A 17,170-nucleotide genomic window follows, 5' to 3' on the forward strand; every position below is an offset into this window, starting at 1 on the left:
CCTCTGCTGGTATCTGTTCCTCTTCCCTGCTGTAGGGGGAGATTAGGCTCTCCCAGGGTTATTTGAGGCCTCATTAGATTTTAGTTTTGGGGGGGGGGGGAGTTGGGAGTAACATGTGGACCCTTTCCGTTGCTGCAGTCTCTGAAAGTGTGTGGACCACTGTAACACTGGGTGCTTGGTGACCTTACAGCAGGGAGTGATCTGGTTTATATTTCTAATAAAGGCTGAGTATTGTTTATATAGTGACTCTGATTCCCCCTCTCCCTGTTACATGCGGAGCAGTGATTGTTATAGAACATTAATTACAGCCATATTATAGATGATTTATCTCCGCTCTCTGCTGCTTACACTTTTAATTGAGCTGCCCCCATATTGCTAAAGGAGTAATAAATAAGTCTTTATGTACATATAATATTAAATGGTAGAAATAAATGGACTCATTAGCCTTTGATTGTGGGATCCCTCGACGTTCACTTATAAATCAGTTTACACATGAAGAGTTTATTAAGAAATTCGGGAGAAGCTGCAGGAGGAGACTGTGCATCTGCTACAGTTAGTGTCCTATCCTTCATCACGTGGAGTACAGGTTACAATGTATCTTATCTGCACATCTGCAGTTACACTAACAATTCATGGAATGAGGATTAAAGCTACAAACAGCATTTTTAATCATGACCATAACAGCAAAGGATTAGTCTTCAAATTGTTCATCTGCTTTTTTTTTATTTCTTTTTAACATTTAGACTTTTATCCTGAACCACCGATCATTGTATCTCCAGTTGTTTTTGGTGTTTTGAATGTGTAAATGTTTTTGTAATATTAGTAGCGGCGTTTGTACCCCATCTCTGTGAATACTGCTTTACGGAACAGATGCACCAGTATCCTGGGGTGATTTCGGGGGGTGTTTTTAGCCTATGATCACTGGTAATAGGCTTCCTCTGGGACACGTAACGTGATACAATGTAACGTGGTGAACAGCTGCCGTTCCTTATTATTCCCAGCAGCGCTTCATCCTCTCTCCTGAAGTGTTACATTGTGTCATATTATTTTATACCGATAAGAATCAGGAAGTAGATGGTGAAAATGTAACACACATGCCGGGATCTGACCATCTAGACCCCCAGTTATTGTACAGTATCTACAGCCGGGTTGTTCATTAATAACCTTTGTTTATACAGGAGGGATACAGAACTGGTGACATAGTGTTGTTCTGTATAATGTTTCACTGATTACACTGTGTAGCAGGTGGCTCTTGTTTTAGTGGGATTTCTGTCCCCCCTTCCTCTGCAGACCCTCTCTCTCTGTATTGATCCAGCAGGACCATCTTAGAAGCTCTTAATTTGACACGGGGTTCAAATTGCACAAAGTGGTTTCCACATCTTTATAGATGTTTGTAGTAATGCTCCTCAGGGGTATTCACTTACTGTTCAGCTGAAATAGTCTGCGAGCGCAAGCAGTCAATGATCGCTCCATATATAGATGTATTATGAGCGTGAGACCCCCAATCTTGGCTGATGCTGATCATTTAACATTCAATGAGCTCTGTAGGGACCGTTAGTTAGAAAACCTCTTACTCCCTGATTAGTATCCCTAAACTTCCATATTATAGATCACTCGTTAAAAAAGCTGATTTCTATAAAATGATCCATCTGTATTTAAATATAGAACAGTTTCGGTGCCATCACATCGTTTGCTGTGTTGGATCTTTACATCTGCTGCGCTATTAGTGCACATTTTGTCTGATGAGACTGATTTGGACCCTGAGACTTCTTACAGTTTCCTCGTAGTGATACACGTTCCACACACGTAAATATTCCATTAGTCGATGTAGATCAAACTGCCCCCAACGGCCCAGCAAATTCGGGTCAGAGTGATCGGCTGCCCTGAATAAGTCCCAGTATAATACCGATCGGACAGATCTCGGTTCACTCAATGGGTGACGGGAAACGATAAATTATGATTTGTTTGTTCGCCCTGTCCACCGATTCACCTGATACTGATGGAGGTTGTATCTTTTGGGTTTAATGGTACCACATTAATGCCTGCTGGGCGCACCAGATGGTACCACAATATCATTGTACCCTCCTCTTATGTTTCCATGGTAACTATGTGGCGCTTCATCTGTATGTGACCGTTTGACTGTCCACCCGTCGTTCCTTGTCACAGTGACCGTGGCCTCTTGTATACAAGTTATCCTGCTAATGCTGCGTTTCTATACAGTGCTAAACGTCATCACTACATTGAGTCCTCCGAGTTGGACACATGGAAGGAGAAACATGTGAGGATTTAAATGTTATCAGTCAGGTCACATTAATCTGAGCTCTGTTTGCTGGGTTATAATTGGGTTTCAGGGGGTGATATTTTATGCATCTCTGTCAATAAAACCTTTCCTGGTATTACAATAGTACATTCGCTCCCGTTCTCTATCTGTGCAGTCCCAGAACTCCATTTAGCAGTAATTAGAATGGCACTTACTGATGAAGGTTTGTCTATCCATGGTTTTCTGGTTACCCAGTCCAGATGAACCGATATGCAGTGCACTAGGAGGCAGGAGGCACTTGGTGCCTCAGTGATGTCACTCGGTCCTGCTGCATATCGGTTTAAGCCTCCGGTATAAAGTCATCCAGTCACTTTATAACCTGAGCTCACGGAGATTATACGTAGTCCATCTTGTTATATATGAGAAGTTTCCCTGAACTACAGATGGTTTAGTTATTCCCAGACACATTTACCCCATTAGTAACATCGATTAGTTCCTGAGATTTGTAGAAAGCCAGTTAATATGTAACTCGATCCCAACACTGCATCCAGTCCGGCACAATAGAACTTCCTGTTTTATGTGCCAAAAAGTTACCGTCACCTGTTTGTTCTGCTTCGTATGACTCTGTGTCACCATAGCAGTGATACTCGTGTTACTGCGTTATAGTGAGGAATACGGGCTGTGATCACCACTAACTGTTACAGCTCCGGTTTCCTAATGTAACGGTGGTCATTTAGTTACATAATCATAGCAGAGACTGCTGAGTGGAGCGAACGGAGGGTCCCGGAAGTGAGGATGAGGAAGGAGAGGTTTCCCGTCATTTCTGTGTGTATAACCTGTTGATACTACCCTCTGTAGTAATCTGTTTATCTGTTAATACTGGTCCTTCTTTTCCACCTCTCTTGATGGACCCATCACTTGCAGACCATGGAAAGGGCCGTTCTGTGGCCTGAACGAATATTCCGCCTAGTTGGTCATTGAGTCTTGTTTATGGTCCATCCTGCAGAATGGCTCCATCCGCTGTCTGCAGGCGACAGCCGCAGTTAGTTTTGTGCATATATCGTGTTGTAAAATGATGATTACATGTTCCTCTCTCTTTCTACACAGAAGGTGAACGAGCTCTGCCATCTATACCAAAGTAAGTGTCGTTTCTTTTGAATGCCCTTCTGTCACAATATAGCAATTATGTTTATAAGCAAATAGAAAATATACACAATTGTAACAAGCAGCAAACCGAACACTAATAGCGTGCTTATATTGGCCTGGAATAGAACGTTACCCCACAGTCTTACCTTAAATATCTCCAGTTATGACAAGTTCCTGAAACTGTTATATATGTTTTAATGTTTGTTGGGTCTTTAACTCTTTTTTTTTTTTATTTTATTTTTATTTTTTTTTAGTTGCTTTGGCTTTTTTGTTTTTTTGTTTTCTGTTTTGTTTTGTTTTGTGTGAGTTGTGAGGATGGTTGAGGTCAGTCCTGTGCTAAGGCTTCTGGTTTCCATACTGCAGCTTAGTGTTCAGTAAAGGGGGGGAAGTAGGAGCTGGACAGTGACACACACACGCACACACACTCTCACACATACACACGCAGCCTTCCTCTGTCCTCTGCTGGACGTATACCTCATATATTTATCTCTGCATCTCACCACAAGTCTGGATTCCGAATACTTGTATCTGGTACTATCAGTGTGAGACTGGGGGGACTCTGTTATATAATAATGTAATGGATTCTACCTGGATACAAATGCAGCATTCTGTGTTGTGGCTGTAACGTGAAGCACAGCTGTGATACCAGTAATATCTGTGCACCGTCTTCCCTTACAAGTCAGTCCAGCAGGAGGAGTTCTCGTGTTTCTTCCCTCGGCTCTCCCTAGACCCCCCTCCCCCTGTCTTGGTGTGGAATGGTTCAGTCCTGCTAATTACAGAAGGTAGCCTGTGAGAATGAATACAGAGTCTCTGTTACCATGAAGAATGTGCACCATTCACAGATTCAACCCTCTGTCTTACAGGCTGGCCAACAACGAGAAGCACGGCGTCAGACCTCACGCCGTCTCCGTCTCAGGTAAGGGATGCGCGGCCGGAGCTCACTGTCTGTCTGTGTCTTACCTACAGGTCACTGGTTGTACAGTGTTTGTCACAAGCCAGGTGACTGTCCTCAGTCCCCCAACCAGTCTGTCTGGATGATACTACAGCTCTTTCACACTTGTGTGTTTAGGATCCCCACGGTGTACTGGAGTAACTAGCAGACACTTGAAATAGAATTACAAGAAGCGTTGCTACAAAAGCATGTATTATTCTGGTGTGTTGTGACTTTACTGGTAATCTTTGTTCCGTTTTTAGCATCTCAAAATTTTTTTGCATTATCAGGAGTTATATATAAGTTTATCTGTCTGTTCCCTATATAAAGAGCCACTCTTGCATAAAATGCTGTTTTTTGCTGTATAAGAGAATGCTTATTGTTGGCACTCACAACCATAAAGGTCTTTCCGAGGTTCTTGTGGAAGTGGTCAGGAGCGTTTCTTACTGATTACACCGGTCCTCCAGTCTGTGACTCTATTAAAAGATACTGCAGCGAGCTCTTCAGGGTGTAAAATGATGGATAACAGAAGATAATAGCTTCCATATCGCTACTTGTTGAAATACGTGACTGCAATTCCTTATATCTGTCTTCTGTTCCAGTTCCTGGTCCTTCTAGGACGTGCAGATTAAAGCCTCATTACTTTGAATTATCTGCTATTTTCTAACGACCTTGAGGTGCACATAATTATTGAAGCTTGCAGGGTTATTCTTCTGCTCCCGGTCAGTAAGTCGACGTCTCCTGTCTCCGTCATGCTTCTTGATATAGAGACGCTGGTCCCAGGGATTTATAGATTGCTACAGGTCGGCTTTATGAATTGTAACCCAAGTTTGTAGATCCATGCTGGAGAAATCCAGGTGATGCTGTGTATTCCTGTCTGTCACTCATTCATAGCCTATGCTGGGCTGGGTTAGGTGTGTACAGTGGAGGCAGACATTTTGTGGGCTGGACTTGGAGAACCCAACTTTATTGTCATTGCATGGAATACACAGTGCCTCATATCCCAGTGTTACTGGCTATATCTTGATATTGTTTGTGATGGCACTGGGGTCATGAGTTCGATTCTCGACCATGGCCTTATCTGTGTGGAGCTTGTATGTTCTCTGTGGGTTTCCTCCAGGTGCTCTGGTTTCCTCCCATACTCCAAAAACATACTGGTAGGTTAATTGGCTGCTATCAAATTGATCCTAGTCTCTCTGTCTGTGTGTGTATGTTAGGGAATTTAGATTGTAAGCTCCAATGAGGCAGGGACTGAGGTGAGTGAGTTCTCTGTACAGCGCTGGGGAATAAGTGGCGCTGTATAAAATAGCTGATGATGATTATTGTCACCAGAGCTGTACAGCGCTGTGAGAACCGACTCCACTTGTCATTTGTGTATGTTGTAAGTGATGGTCTATATCACCTTATTGTAAACTGTCCCACATCTCTGGTACTGATCCAAGTGTATAACTGTGGTGTGAAGGAATCTGATTTGTTACACAGCGGCTCGGAGATATTAATGCTTATAATTTGGGTTAATAATTACGGTTACTAATCGCCTGCTATATACAAAAATTAAAAAGTTCATACGTGAAGCATTGGGGCAAAATCCGCTGTTCAGTGTCACCCTGAATTTTTACTGCGGCTTTGGTAAAAAGGAAAAGTGTGCTGGAGTATTCCCTCCCTGTCAATCATAAACTGCAAATTGCATAGCCCACATCTCTTAGTGTCTCAAAAGATGAGGTTAAAGCCTATAGTGTCAGTTCTACTTACTGTGACATCACAGGCTCCGCCGCTGCATAAAAACCCACCAATCGACAGTCTGTGTGGAGCACTTGTTGCCTTTGAGATTGTATCACTGAGTCGAAAATGAAAACTATGAGCTCAGCCTCCCCCCTTCCCCCCAAGGCCGATTATATAAATATGTGCACTGGCCCTTTAAACTTTTAACACATTAATATACAGGAGTTGCTATATTATATGAAGTCCAATTGTGGGTTTAGAGTGTATTTTATGTTCTAGAGATGTATCATACAGGTATTGGGTGTATGTGGTTCACATTGTCTTTGACTTAATAAAACATCTTTACTGAGCTCCATTGTGGAACTATGTTGTACTTGTAATCCCACGTTCTGTATTAATATAAAATAACTACCTTTACAACATTTAATAAGGTATATGGTCTGGTACAGGTATCTGTGTATCAATGTGAGAGCGGTGGGGGCTTTATCAGTGTTTGACACTTATTTTGTTATACAGAGGCCATCTCCTGTCATTAAAGGAAGCCTGGCATCAGTATTTAGAGTGCAAGCTTTTGGGCTCATGTTATAATGCCATGTTTGTATTGCTTACTCTGTACGGCGTTGCAGAAGATGTTGGCGTTTTATAAATAAGTGTGGTGACAGAGTATACGGACTGGTAGTGACTTTGTGTTTATTTGTCTTGTTGTTTTTTTTAATTATGTTTATTTTTACATTTTTATACTTTGATGATAATACAAAAAACCTGCATAAAGCAAACCAGTATTAATGATATAATACAATTGAAAAAAAAATACCTGATGAGCATTAAGATTTTTTTGTGATCTGTTGTGACAACAATACAGATCACCAGTTCAGCAACTTTCAATAATACAAATTATCTACAATATCTGCACCGACTTTATATGATGCCCCCGTGTGCTGTGGACCCCGCTGGCAGCGTAATGGTTAATTCAGCGTGTCCAAGCCGGGTCCTCCGCGCTGTGCCCATCCAGGCTGGGGGGGGGGGCGTGTAACTCTGCAGCTGTCACTCTCTCCCCTCTGGTGTAAACATCAGCCGGGAGATCTGTGTTTTCCATGAATCATGACAAATTCATAATCATGATGATGTCACAGACTGCTGCAGAGAGATAGCCTTCTGCTCAAACGTCGGATGTCTTAGTGGGAGTGGATGGTGGTTTATGTAATAGTGTAAAGGGGAAGTTATGTGTGAGATATTACAGTCATTTGCTTTCTGTCCTGTCTGTCTCTGGCTTTCTGTCCTGTCTGTCTGTCTGTCTCTGGCTTTCTGTCCTGTCTGTCGGGCAGGCGGCCTGTCTCTGGCTCTTTCTGTGAAGTATAGAGGGGATTTTCATGTCCATGTCTAGTGTCTGGGGGCCACCTAATCGACTATGAGAATTTAATTGCAATGTTCGGGGCAATGTTTTGCTCTTGGGCTGAATGTTTGACTCCTTTTAGAAGTGTGAGCCGTGTAACTTGTGTCTTACATCTATAGTGCTCTCGTTGTACAATAATGTGCTAATAACGTGATCATAAAGGTCGGCTTGTCACAGGAACAGAGACCTTCATTATAAATTAGGGATCAAGGTCCCTATTCTCCAGTTTAAGCCCTGCCCATTCCACTATCATAATCAGGTTGTTACAAGCAATAAATGATTTACATTAGTTTCCCACCATGTATAACCCTTTGTACTAAGCTGTGAATGGATCTCAGGCCAAGTACAAAGTCGTTAGTGAGTGTGTACAAGGTACAGTGACCTCTCTGTCTGGGAACGGCAGCTCTGTCAATGAGATCCTTGTCTGCATTAATGAATGCTCACCGGGAGGAAAGTTGTTCCTGGGTTTTTACGCCGAGTTAGATGAATGCAGAGCGGATGTGGTGTAGAATCACATAAATGTGGTAGTGTAACGCTGCAGGCTGTAATCTCCATATAATGTATCTGACATTATGTCATTGGTCACTGAACTGCCCTCAGAATACAGTAACTGTAACGCTTGTTTGTCTTAGATCGTACTGTTTCCTTATGAGATTGATACATTTTACTAGAAATGAAAATGAGTTTCTATATTAGCTCTGTAGAATATTACGACCAACCAAGCTGCTACATTGAAAATCAGGGATTTGCAGTATTATATGATCAGTGCTAGCATCATCGGCATATAAATGTAATCAGGCTGATAATATTGCTTGTGTTGTGTACAGTGTATTGATGCACAATATATAAAATTTCTATAAAGAAATTCATGAATTCAATACACAATCCTATAGGAAAACGATACCATCTCCCAAGGTGACAAATATATATATATATATATATATAATATTTCCATATGGTAGATTATTAATACATTATTAATTGGTCGCAACATACATAGTTTTTAGTATTTATTATTTTGTGGGTTTTTTGTAAGTTTTTGTGTAATTTTGTTGGCCTACAGAAGTAGATAGGATGGGATCCAAAATAATTAGGTGTTCAAGTAAAAGTGAGATTATAGGGGTGCAATAAAAATATATGTTGAATATACACAGTTCCCCTTTCCATATATCAACGAGATTATCTGTGTAATGGGCGGGCCAAATATATTGATACTCAAAATCGTCCCATATACAGTTTGGCATAAGTAAGGGCGAAATTTGTGCCCATGGCCGTTCCTTAGACCTGCTAGTAAAATATGTGTAGAAAGTGATTGTGCAGCGTCTTAATATGAACAAATTTACTGTTCATTTTCTCTCTGAAATCCACCGTCATGAATGAGATATTGTGATGTTGCTTGTATTCCTGAGATATGGGGTATATTTCTTTATAAAGACTATCAGATCTATTTCTGCTGTCACTTGGAACGTTCAACATCACTGGAATGTAGAGATGTGGTATCATTATTGTGTGATCTTAGAAAGACAATGCAACAAATGGTGATAAATTCGAGGTGACTGATCCAGTTCCAGATATAGAACCTCATCATCATCATCATCATCATTTATTTATATAGCGCCACTAATTCCGCAGCGCTGTACAGAGAACTCATTCACATCAGTCCCTGCCCCAATGGAGCTTACAGTCTAAATTCCCTAATATATGCACACACTCGCACACAGACTCAGACACAGACAGACAAAGAGGGAGACAGACAGACAGACAGACTAGGGTCAATTTTTGATAGCAGCAAATTAACCTACGAGTATGTTTTTGGAGTGTGGGAAGAAACCGGAGCACATGGAGGAAACCCACGCAAACACAGGGAGAACATACAAACTCCACACAGATAAGGCCTTGGTCGGGAATTGAACTCATGACCCCAGTGCTGTGAGGCAGAAGTGCTAACCACTAGGCCACTGTGCCTCCAGGAGGATTAAGGACGTGAACTGGATACAATTTTACTATATCTACTACCATCATATTGGACACATTATGACCTGTGGGGAATGCATTATAAACATATATTTATGTCGTACTAATACATTTAATCCACTTTTGTAAGTGAGGGCTGTGAGATCATCAGAGGTGATACAATGATGGAGGACTGTAACAACATATTCTGCAGAGTGTTCCACACTTCCAGAAAGGACTCTCTGGACGCTGCTAATGCAGAACAGTAATCAGCATTTGTTAACTATTTATTATTTTCACATGTATAAATATTATCCTTTATATAGCGCTGATCATATTGCGCAGAATAAGTCTCTTACATAATTGTAAAGTAAGCATTTATATTGTATACTATATTGCTGTATATAGAGAATGTTCACATCTGTTTTGAAACTACAGTAGTTGTGGCGTTGCTGTATCTATGAAAATCATCACTAATGACTGTAATACATTTTTCTGATAGCGGTGAAGATACACAAGGCTTTATGCTGCCATCTTGTGGTAGGCAAGGGCTATTGCATTGCCAGGTATGCATTCCAAGGCATATTGAATCCAGCAACGTAGGCGTATTATTGTAAGACTGGAAACTTCCAGGATCTCCTTGCATGTGGTGGGCGGGGCTAGTGTGAGTGACAGCTGTGAAATTATATAAAAAACTAAAAAAATTATTATTTGTACCTTCCCCCACATGCCTGTGAGTCTAGTTCAGAGTCCCCTCGGATCTCTCCCTACACTGCACAGTTATTGTCACAGTGCTGTGTGTGGACTTTAGATGGAAGGCCCTGCTGACCACTGATGTGCACTATGTAAGATGCATTCCAACCTCGTGAGTAATCCTCTAGCCGCAGGCCGTTCATTGTTACTTCTATTCTGGTTTCAGGAAACCCCTTGTCCTTGCTGAACGTGCTCCTTTCCCGGAAAGTTATCAGAGGCTTTGAGAAGGCCACTGGCAAATTAAACAAACAGACCGTTTAGAAAAAATGTGACCCCCGTTTAATGCAATGGTGAACCCCAAGATCCCCCCCCCCCCCCCATCACCCCTTCTATTATAAGTCACAAGAGTTAACAGTAGTTGAGAAGTGAACAGTTTATCTGTGTGCTTAGGTCAGATAAGCGGTAACCACAGCTTGCGCTTTTAGAGCGTGTCCCAGCGTCTGGCCAGAACCCAGCGTTTACATTACCTGCACAGATGGGACAGGAGGAATTGCTGTTTTTGTACAAAATTCTCTGCCTTTTAGCAAACGTCATGTGCATCTGTTAAGCTTGTCACATTAATAGTTCTGTTCTTCTGCTCTCAAATGATTGATGGCCTCTAGATGGCTTTAATTCCCCCCTGACCACCTCCTAAATATATCTCTTTATCTTTCTGATTTCTGTGCTTTTCAGTCATGTTATTAGTTGTTTATTCCTGCCGCCCTTGGATATGACATAGCTTTGCTGTACTATCTGCATTGGATACAAGTGTAACCAGAAACCAGCTGTGTGACAATAGATATATATATATTTGTGCTGTCACGCGATCACCTTTGTTGGATACTTCCATTGTTTCGTTAACGCTGTGTCCCTCGTCTCTCTCCTCTTCTGTCTTACTAGTGTGTACAGATACTTCACCCCCTCCGTCTAGAGCTCACAGAGCCAAGTGTTTTCTGCCATTCATCCTCTGTTCCCATGACTCTCCACCGAAGGGTACTGCACGGCCTCTAACGTCTGTCCACTAACACCCTGCTGTCCACCAGCTAACCCACAGTGATAAACACCCAGCGCTATTTCTGCATGCATGGTGTGGGATACAATGTATCTGGGCATTATCTTGTCTACGCTTTAAGAAGGATTTATATTAATACAGCTGAAATGTGTCAAGTGTGGAATTCTAGGTCTGTGCTGTAGGAAAACAAAAAGCTTTAACAATTAGCTGTGGTGCATCGGGAAGGGTAATATACATTGTATACTGTGTTACACAGCAGTAGAGCGAAAATACATGCATGGTGATCTACATTGTTACAGCTCATGTCCTACTTTATGTCTTTGGTGTATTTATTTTATACAGACAGTCACTTATAGATGGGCAATGTGCAGGATTTGTGTTACAGTAATTATCATCCTGTATTAATGCCGGAGGCAGATCTGGAGGCATCCTCTGCACTGTGTATCGGGTAATAAATGTTTTAGTATCGCATACAATCGCCCATCAGTGTCAGGACTTTAATTTTCTGTCTACAGGTTGTCAGAGCGTTTCCAGTGCTCTATTATTTTGCAGATTTCTCGTTCTGCATTGTTGTGGTGTTGAGACAGAGATGATACATTCAGTAATGCTGCAGATACACTGTTAGGATGTCACACATGTACTTTATTCAGTCTATCACGTCATCCACACATGAAAGCAGCAGGTTTTTTGGGCTGAGCCGTGGTTCAACTGACAAAGAACTGTGGTCATTAGGGAGGCACGAGGCAAGAAGTACCTCGGTGATGTCATTAATTACTAGTGAACTGACCGGTAATTAAGACCTGATCATCTGATACCCCCCCATAGGTTTAAGCTACAAGAAATCCGTCTCCCAGAGTCGGAGCCGTTCAGCTTCTGCTGCTAATGGTCCCTTCTCCTTATACTTTATTTATATCCTATATATTGGGCACATAGGAGCCCTTTGTCCACATTGACTTATGATTTATGACTCTTTTGTACAAGTCATTTGTGTTTGAAGATCTGACTCGTTACAGACAATTTGTTAATTGCCGTTTAGTATTTCATTGTGGAGCTGTCATTTATTCTCAGGTCATTAATGCCATTTTACTAGCTTTTAGCGCAGCAGCTGTTCCTGAGCTCACTCCACTGTTATTTGTCTGGGGGGAGTGGGGTTTGTTGCAGCGTATAACCTTACCAGTAGCTGTGCAGGGGCTGCTTGTAGGTCTTTGTCAGGGGAGATAATAAAATAATAATCACCAGCTGTGCAGTAAATACACAGACCGTAGAGTCACATACTCCTATAAGAGTTCTAGCGTGTGTTCTGAAGTGTAGGAGGTAGGTTCTTGTCTGCGCTCGTATACAGAGGTCACCTACCTACAGTGGTTGTATCGTGTTGTGTCCTGAGCCAATGTCGTTCGCTATGAATCTGTGACATCACTGTGGACTCTGCATGGCAGCAATATTCTGGGTCGAAAAAATACTTGAATACAGCTGTGACATCACTGATGACGCAGTCAATCGCTGTAACATCGCTGATGACGCAAGCAGTCACTGTGACATCGCTGATGACGCAACCAATCGCTGATAATTGTTTCCTTGTGATGTCATAGGCTATGCTATCAGTGATGTCACAGGTATGGGCTCTGCCGTCTTACCAATGTCTGCCACCACTGTTTGTAACTGACTGTAATACCATGATACAAAGGTTATGTAACCAATCAGATATTTTCTCTAATTAGTTTTGTGCATTTGCCAAATAAAAGCAAATGTCTTATTGGTTGCTGTGGGATACTACACACGTGTGCTGCATGTAACTCTTAGGACTTGGTTCTATGACCCCGTGCTGCCACACGTCTCCAGGTAGACGGCGCTTACATCTGATTGGCAGTATCGGCGCTGTGACTGTGCGTTATAGATTTTTGGCCAAGTATCTGGAAGCAATAATGTAGCCGTCTGTAAAGGAGAAAAAAAAATTGGGTTTAAAAATAAAACATGGTGCCATAAAGCGTTGCCCTGTGCCTCTCTCTGCCCTGTGCCTCTCTCTGCCCTGTGCCTCTCTCTGCCCCGTGCCTCTCTCTGCCCCGTGCCTCTCTCTGCCCCCCTCTCACACCACGCTGTGATATTCACACACACGTTATATGCTGATGTCTGCTCTCACATCGGACACAGAGGAAGGGGGTGATCTTGTATTCTGGGAGTTGTGTGATAGACCCGCGTGAGCGGAGGTGACCGTCACAGGTAACCGCTCACCTGGTGCCCGCCGTGTGGCATCCAGTCTCTAACCAGCAGGATGTTTTGCGTTTTTTTTTAAATGATTAACTGCCTTGATGCATTATATTATCTTCCATGCATTTCTCTTGGCTCACGCTGCTCTCTGCTCTTTCCTTGCATGCATCCTGGATCCGCAGAGGAGTTTAGTGGGGACGGTAATACCTGCGCTTTAATCATTTCTTCTGTTTGTCTCACTAATCAATTGTGTCTAATAAAATACATGTAATCCGTGATGTGTTTACTCTGCACTGTGCACTCCTATCAGCTGCCCACAGGCCTGGCACACATTGGCACTAACACAGGGGTCTGCTCCTGGTACACTATCCCTACGGCACAAGGCTGCTTTCCTATGACGAGTAATATGATCCTCTGCACCGCTAACAGTGTAGTAATAGTCTGCGTCTGGTCGGATCTCTGCCAGTGTCTGTGTCTAGTGTACAGGATGTAACACTGAGGTTTAGTTGCAGATTAGAACAGGGTTCTTTTTAGTTCGTGCTTGCTGGATACTTTACATGTGGTAGGTGACCACGCAGGTATGCCTGGCGTGTTAATGATGTCTGTGAAGCCAGCATTGATCACTAAGCCCTGTGAACATTATATACATGTTACCCTGACTCTCTCTGCAGCTCTGTTAGTAAAGTTTTTATAAAGAATGACCTTTATCCATCACAGGCTGCTTCCACATCATTAGGACAGAGCTTTAACAGTATCTGGTACAAGTCAAAAAGCTGAAATTGTACAGCTGTGAGATTAGTCGCCATGAGCCTGTGTATGAATCCAACAGTACACACAGCACAATACTGCATAGCAAGTCTTCCAACCTGTCAGTCACACTCTGCCTGCTCAGAAGTGCACCTCCCCCTGACATGACAGTTTTAGCAGTTAAAGAAAGCATCCTTTGAGAGTGAGATATAGAATGTCAAATAGTGACTTTCCTTGCTGTTTAACCCTAGGATTGTTTTTGCCATGCTCTGAACCTTTAGCATATAACAATATTAATTACCCCATCTCTTAGTTTTGCTGCATGTGTTTCCTCTGTAGAATGTCTTTTTTTTTTTTTTTTTTTTTTTTTTTTTTTTTTTTTAGTTTTTATTTTATAGAGCGATTAGTGTTTCAGTAAGCTAGTATTAGAAATTTTCATCCCGGGACTTACACTACTACAAATTTTAAACCGTTTTATCAAAAAGTTTGTAATAGTAAATGTATCGGAGCAGTTTTCACGCCATAGGCTGCTATTCTAAAAGAGCGATGATAAAGCCATTGATCGATCAATATTTAAGGCTAATCGGTGTCCTGATGGAATAATGATCTATAAATCTACAACTATCATGTCTGGGTGTTTCCCTGTTTGGTGTTTGTGGTGATTTACTGTCTATCGTTAGATTTCTTTTTAAAAAAAAATAAACCTGTTTTGGTCACTGACAAATGTGATGTTTTGTATTGTCAGAAACTGACGACTATGCAGAGATTATAGATGAAGAAGATACGTACACCATGCCTTCCAGTGAGTATCCCACCCGTGTGTGTCGTCTCATCCTAACATTATCTCTGTCACTGTCCGACCTATTGTGCAGGGTGGATAACTTGGTCGCTTCGATAAAGCCATTGGCTGAACGCAGAGCTCTTGTTGAGATCCGATTTTGTCCTGGAGCATAAAGGATAGTTCGGTTTGGCGCTCTACTAAAACGTCGCTCTATATCTTCATCTGCTCCACATATTGAAGAAAGCTGATTTTTGGGCTAAATCTGAGACTGTAGTTCCTTGTGTATTGAAAGGCAGCCCCTCCATTATATATAAGTTACGGGTAGAATATAGATAACACCAGTAATTAATACACTGGAATATATGTAGTCTATACATTCAATCTCCAAATAGCATACATATTTTAGCTAGTAGTTTGGGGGGTAGTTTGAAAGTTGATTATACAGTTATTTTTAGAATTATATAAGGAGCCGTTGGCAGAATCTAATCTCCATTTTACCAGTTTGCTCCCTCTTTATATCTTTATAAACACAGAATTGCAGCACTTGGAGGGGGGGGGGGGGTCTTGTAAAGTAAATAAGATTTGCAGCAAGGCTCTGGGAAAACCTGAAGGGGTTATGGGAGAAGAGAATACAGTAACGGCACTTCTCCTGAATAGTGAGCTCTGCGGCCAAGCTCGGTAAATCTTATAACGATAGTTTTTGTACAGTTATGACTTAATATTTCGGTTAGATAGATACAAAACAAACATAAAAACTAGGGGAAGTGTACGATATCATAAACCATAAACGTTAAAGGTTAATCTGTTGACGTTGGCCGAGCAGAACGTGATTTGTAATCCCCACCCAATGCTTGTTTTATGTAATGTGCATTTGTCATTTTGTAAAGGCAGCTTCTCTTTCTATCCCCTCTCTAAATGCCATTCAGAAAGCTATGGATTAGATGAAGGTAACGGGTCTGTGTGTCATCCTTTTGTGCCTGCTGTGTTTGAAGTGCCGCCTGAATTATTGTGGTTTTTTTTATTTTATTTTTTGCTATGTTGGTTTTTATGAAGTTTTTGTTTTTATATTTTTAGTTTGTATCAATTGACCATTCATTTTATAGGTTTTAATTCTGCTTTGAAAAGTTAAAGCTTTATTTGTAGATGTTTATATAACACATTAGGAGGAACAGCAAATTCAGACATAAGAATAAAATGGGAGAGACCAGTCGGTCATACGTCACAACAAACGAATAACTTCACCCGTTAATAAACCCTACATGACAATAGCACATAATCTGTTATTCTTTCATAGTTGAGCAGGACGGTCCGCAGCCACCGAGCTGCGTGTGACCAGGAATATAAGTATTTATGGGCCACGTTTAGGAATATTGAATCTGTATCCTTCATCTTTTATGCGATCAGATTTCCTTAAAAATAACATCCAGTAGTCACTAAATGTGAGATACTAATTCATCCAACAGGAAACTGTGTTTTAGCATGGACAAAATATATGTTAAGTCCCATTGTCAGAATTTGATTTTGGAAAGGATACATGATCTCGTTACGTTTCCCAGTAATAAGTCTGTTCTATAACCTGATTCTTTGGGTGTTTCTAGTAATCGTCTTGTATAAAACATTTAGGATTAGTGTTGGTCCTGATGACAATGCCAGATTTACTGTCTATGCCCATTTAAATACACATTAAGCTGGGTACACACTACAGAGAAGTAAACGATTAACGATATACCAACAACAGAATAAATTAAAAAAAATCCTGATCAGCATACCGATTGACGTGTACACACTATACACGATTATCATCAGATCTCTGCGCTTTATCTGTCAAAATTATCGGCTGCAAGGTAGTCCATAAGAGGCAAGTGACAGCTCAGGTCTTAATTCATTGAGAGATGTTCAGCGGCCGGCAATTGTATTGGGCAGCCTGTCTTGACACAGCACTGTGCCGAGTGCAGAACTGTAAACTGGCCGTAAATTCTGTGTGACAGCTTTATCTCCGGCAGCTGAAGTTTAACCCCAGGAACGGATGGACGCTGCTCTAATCTCCTCATGCTGCACTAATCTTATCCGTTCCAGCCAGCACACAGAGGGTTAAGACTACATTTGAAGGGGGAGAGAGGGGGGAGCAGCTCCTACCATCGATATCAGTCTCTTCTCTAAAGAAAAACAGCTGCAGACAGTTGACAGCGACCGTGGATCATGACAAGATCAGCAGCAGGCAGACTGAGACCTGTCACTCTGAGATACATTATTGGCCGATAGTCGGGTGAATTCATACACACTGCAGG

At 41.7% G+C, this 17,170-nt stretch overlaps 1 protein-coding gene across 9 annotated transcripts in view; it reads left to right on the forward strand.

The window, feature by feature from the left end:
- Window positions 1–17,170, forward strand: part of PTK2 (protein tyrosine kinase 2) — a 145,335-nt gene that overhangs the window by 92,934 nt on the left and 35,231 nt on the right. For 6 of the 9 annotated variants that reach the window (XM_075211668.1, XM_075211665.1, XM_075211660.1 and 3 more), the window contains 5 exons: window positions 3,368–3,398; window positions 4,270–4,322; window positions 13,537–13,554; window positions 14,847–14,903; window positions 15,809–15,829. In XM_075211668.1, coding sequence (XP_075067769.1) covers window positions 3,368–3,398; window positions 4,270–4,322; window positions 13,537–13,554; window positions 14,847–14,903; window positions 15,809–15,829 — 180 coding nt within the window. The remainder of the gene's footprint in view (window positions 1–3,367; window positions 3,399–4,269; window positions 4,323–13,536; window positions 13,555–14,846; window positions 14,904–15,808; window positions 15,830–17,170) is intronic. The other 3 variants (XM_075211661.1, XM_075211663.1, XM_075211664.1) reach the window with 3 other exon arrangements.

The sequence above is a fragment of the Mixophyes fleayi genome, chromosome 5, assembly GCF_038048845.1.
Source record: "Mixophyes fleayi isolate aMixFle1 chromosome 5, aMixFle1.hap1, whole genome shotgun sequence".
Classification (NCBI taxonomy): Eukaryota; Metazoa; Chordata; class Amphibia; order Anura; family Limnodynastidae; genus Mixophyes; species Mixophyes fleayi.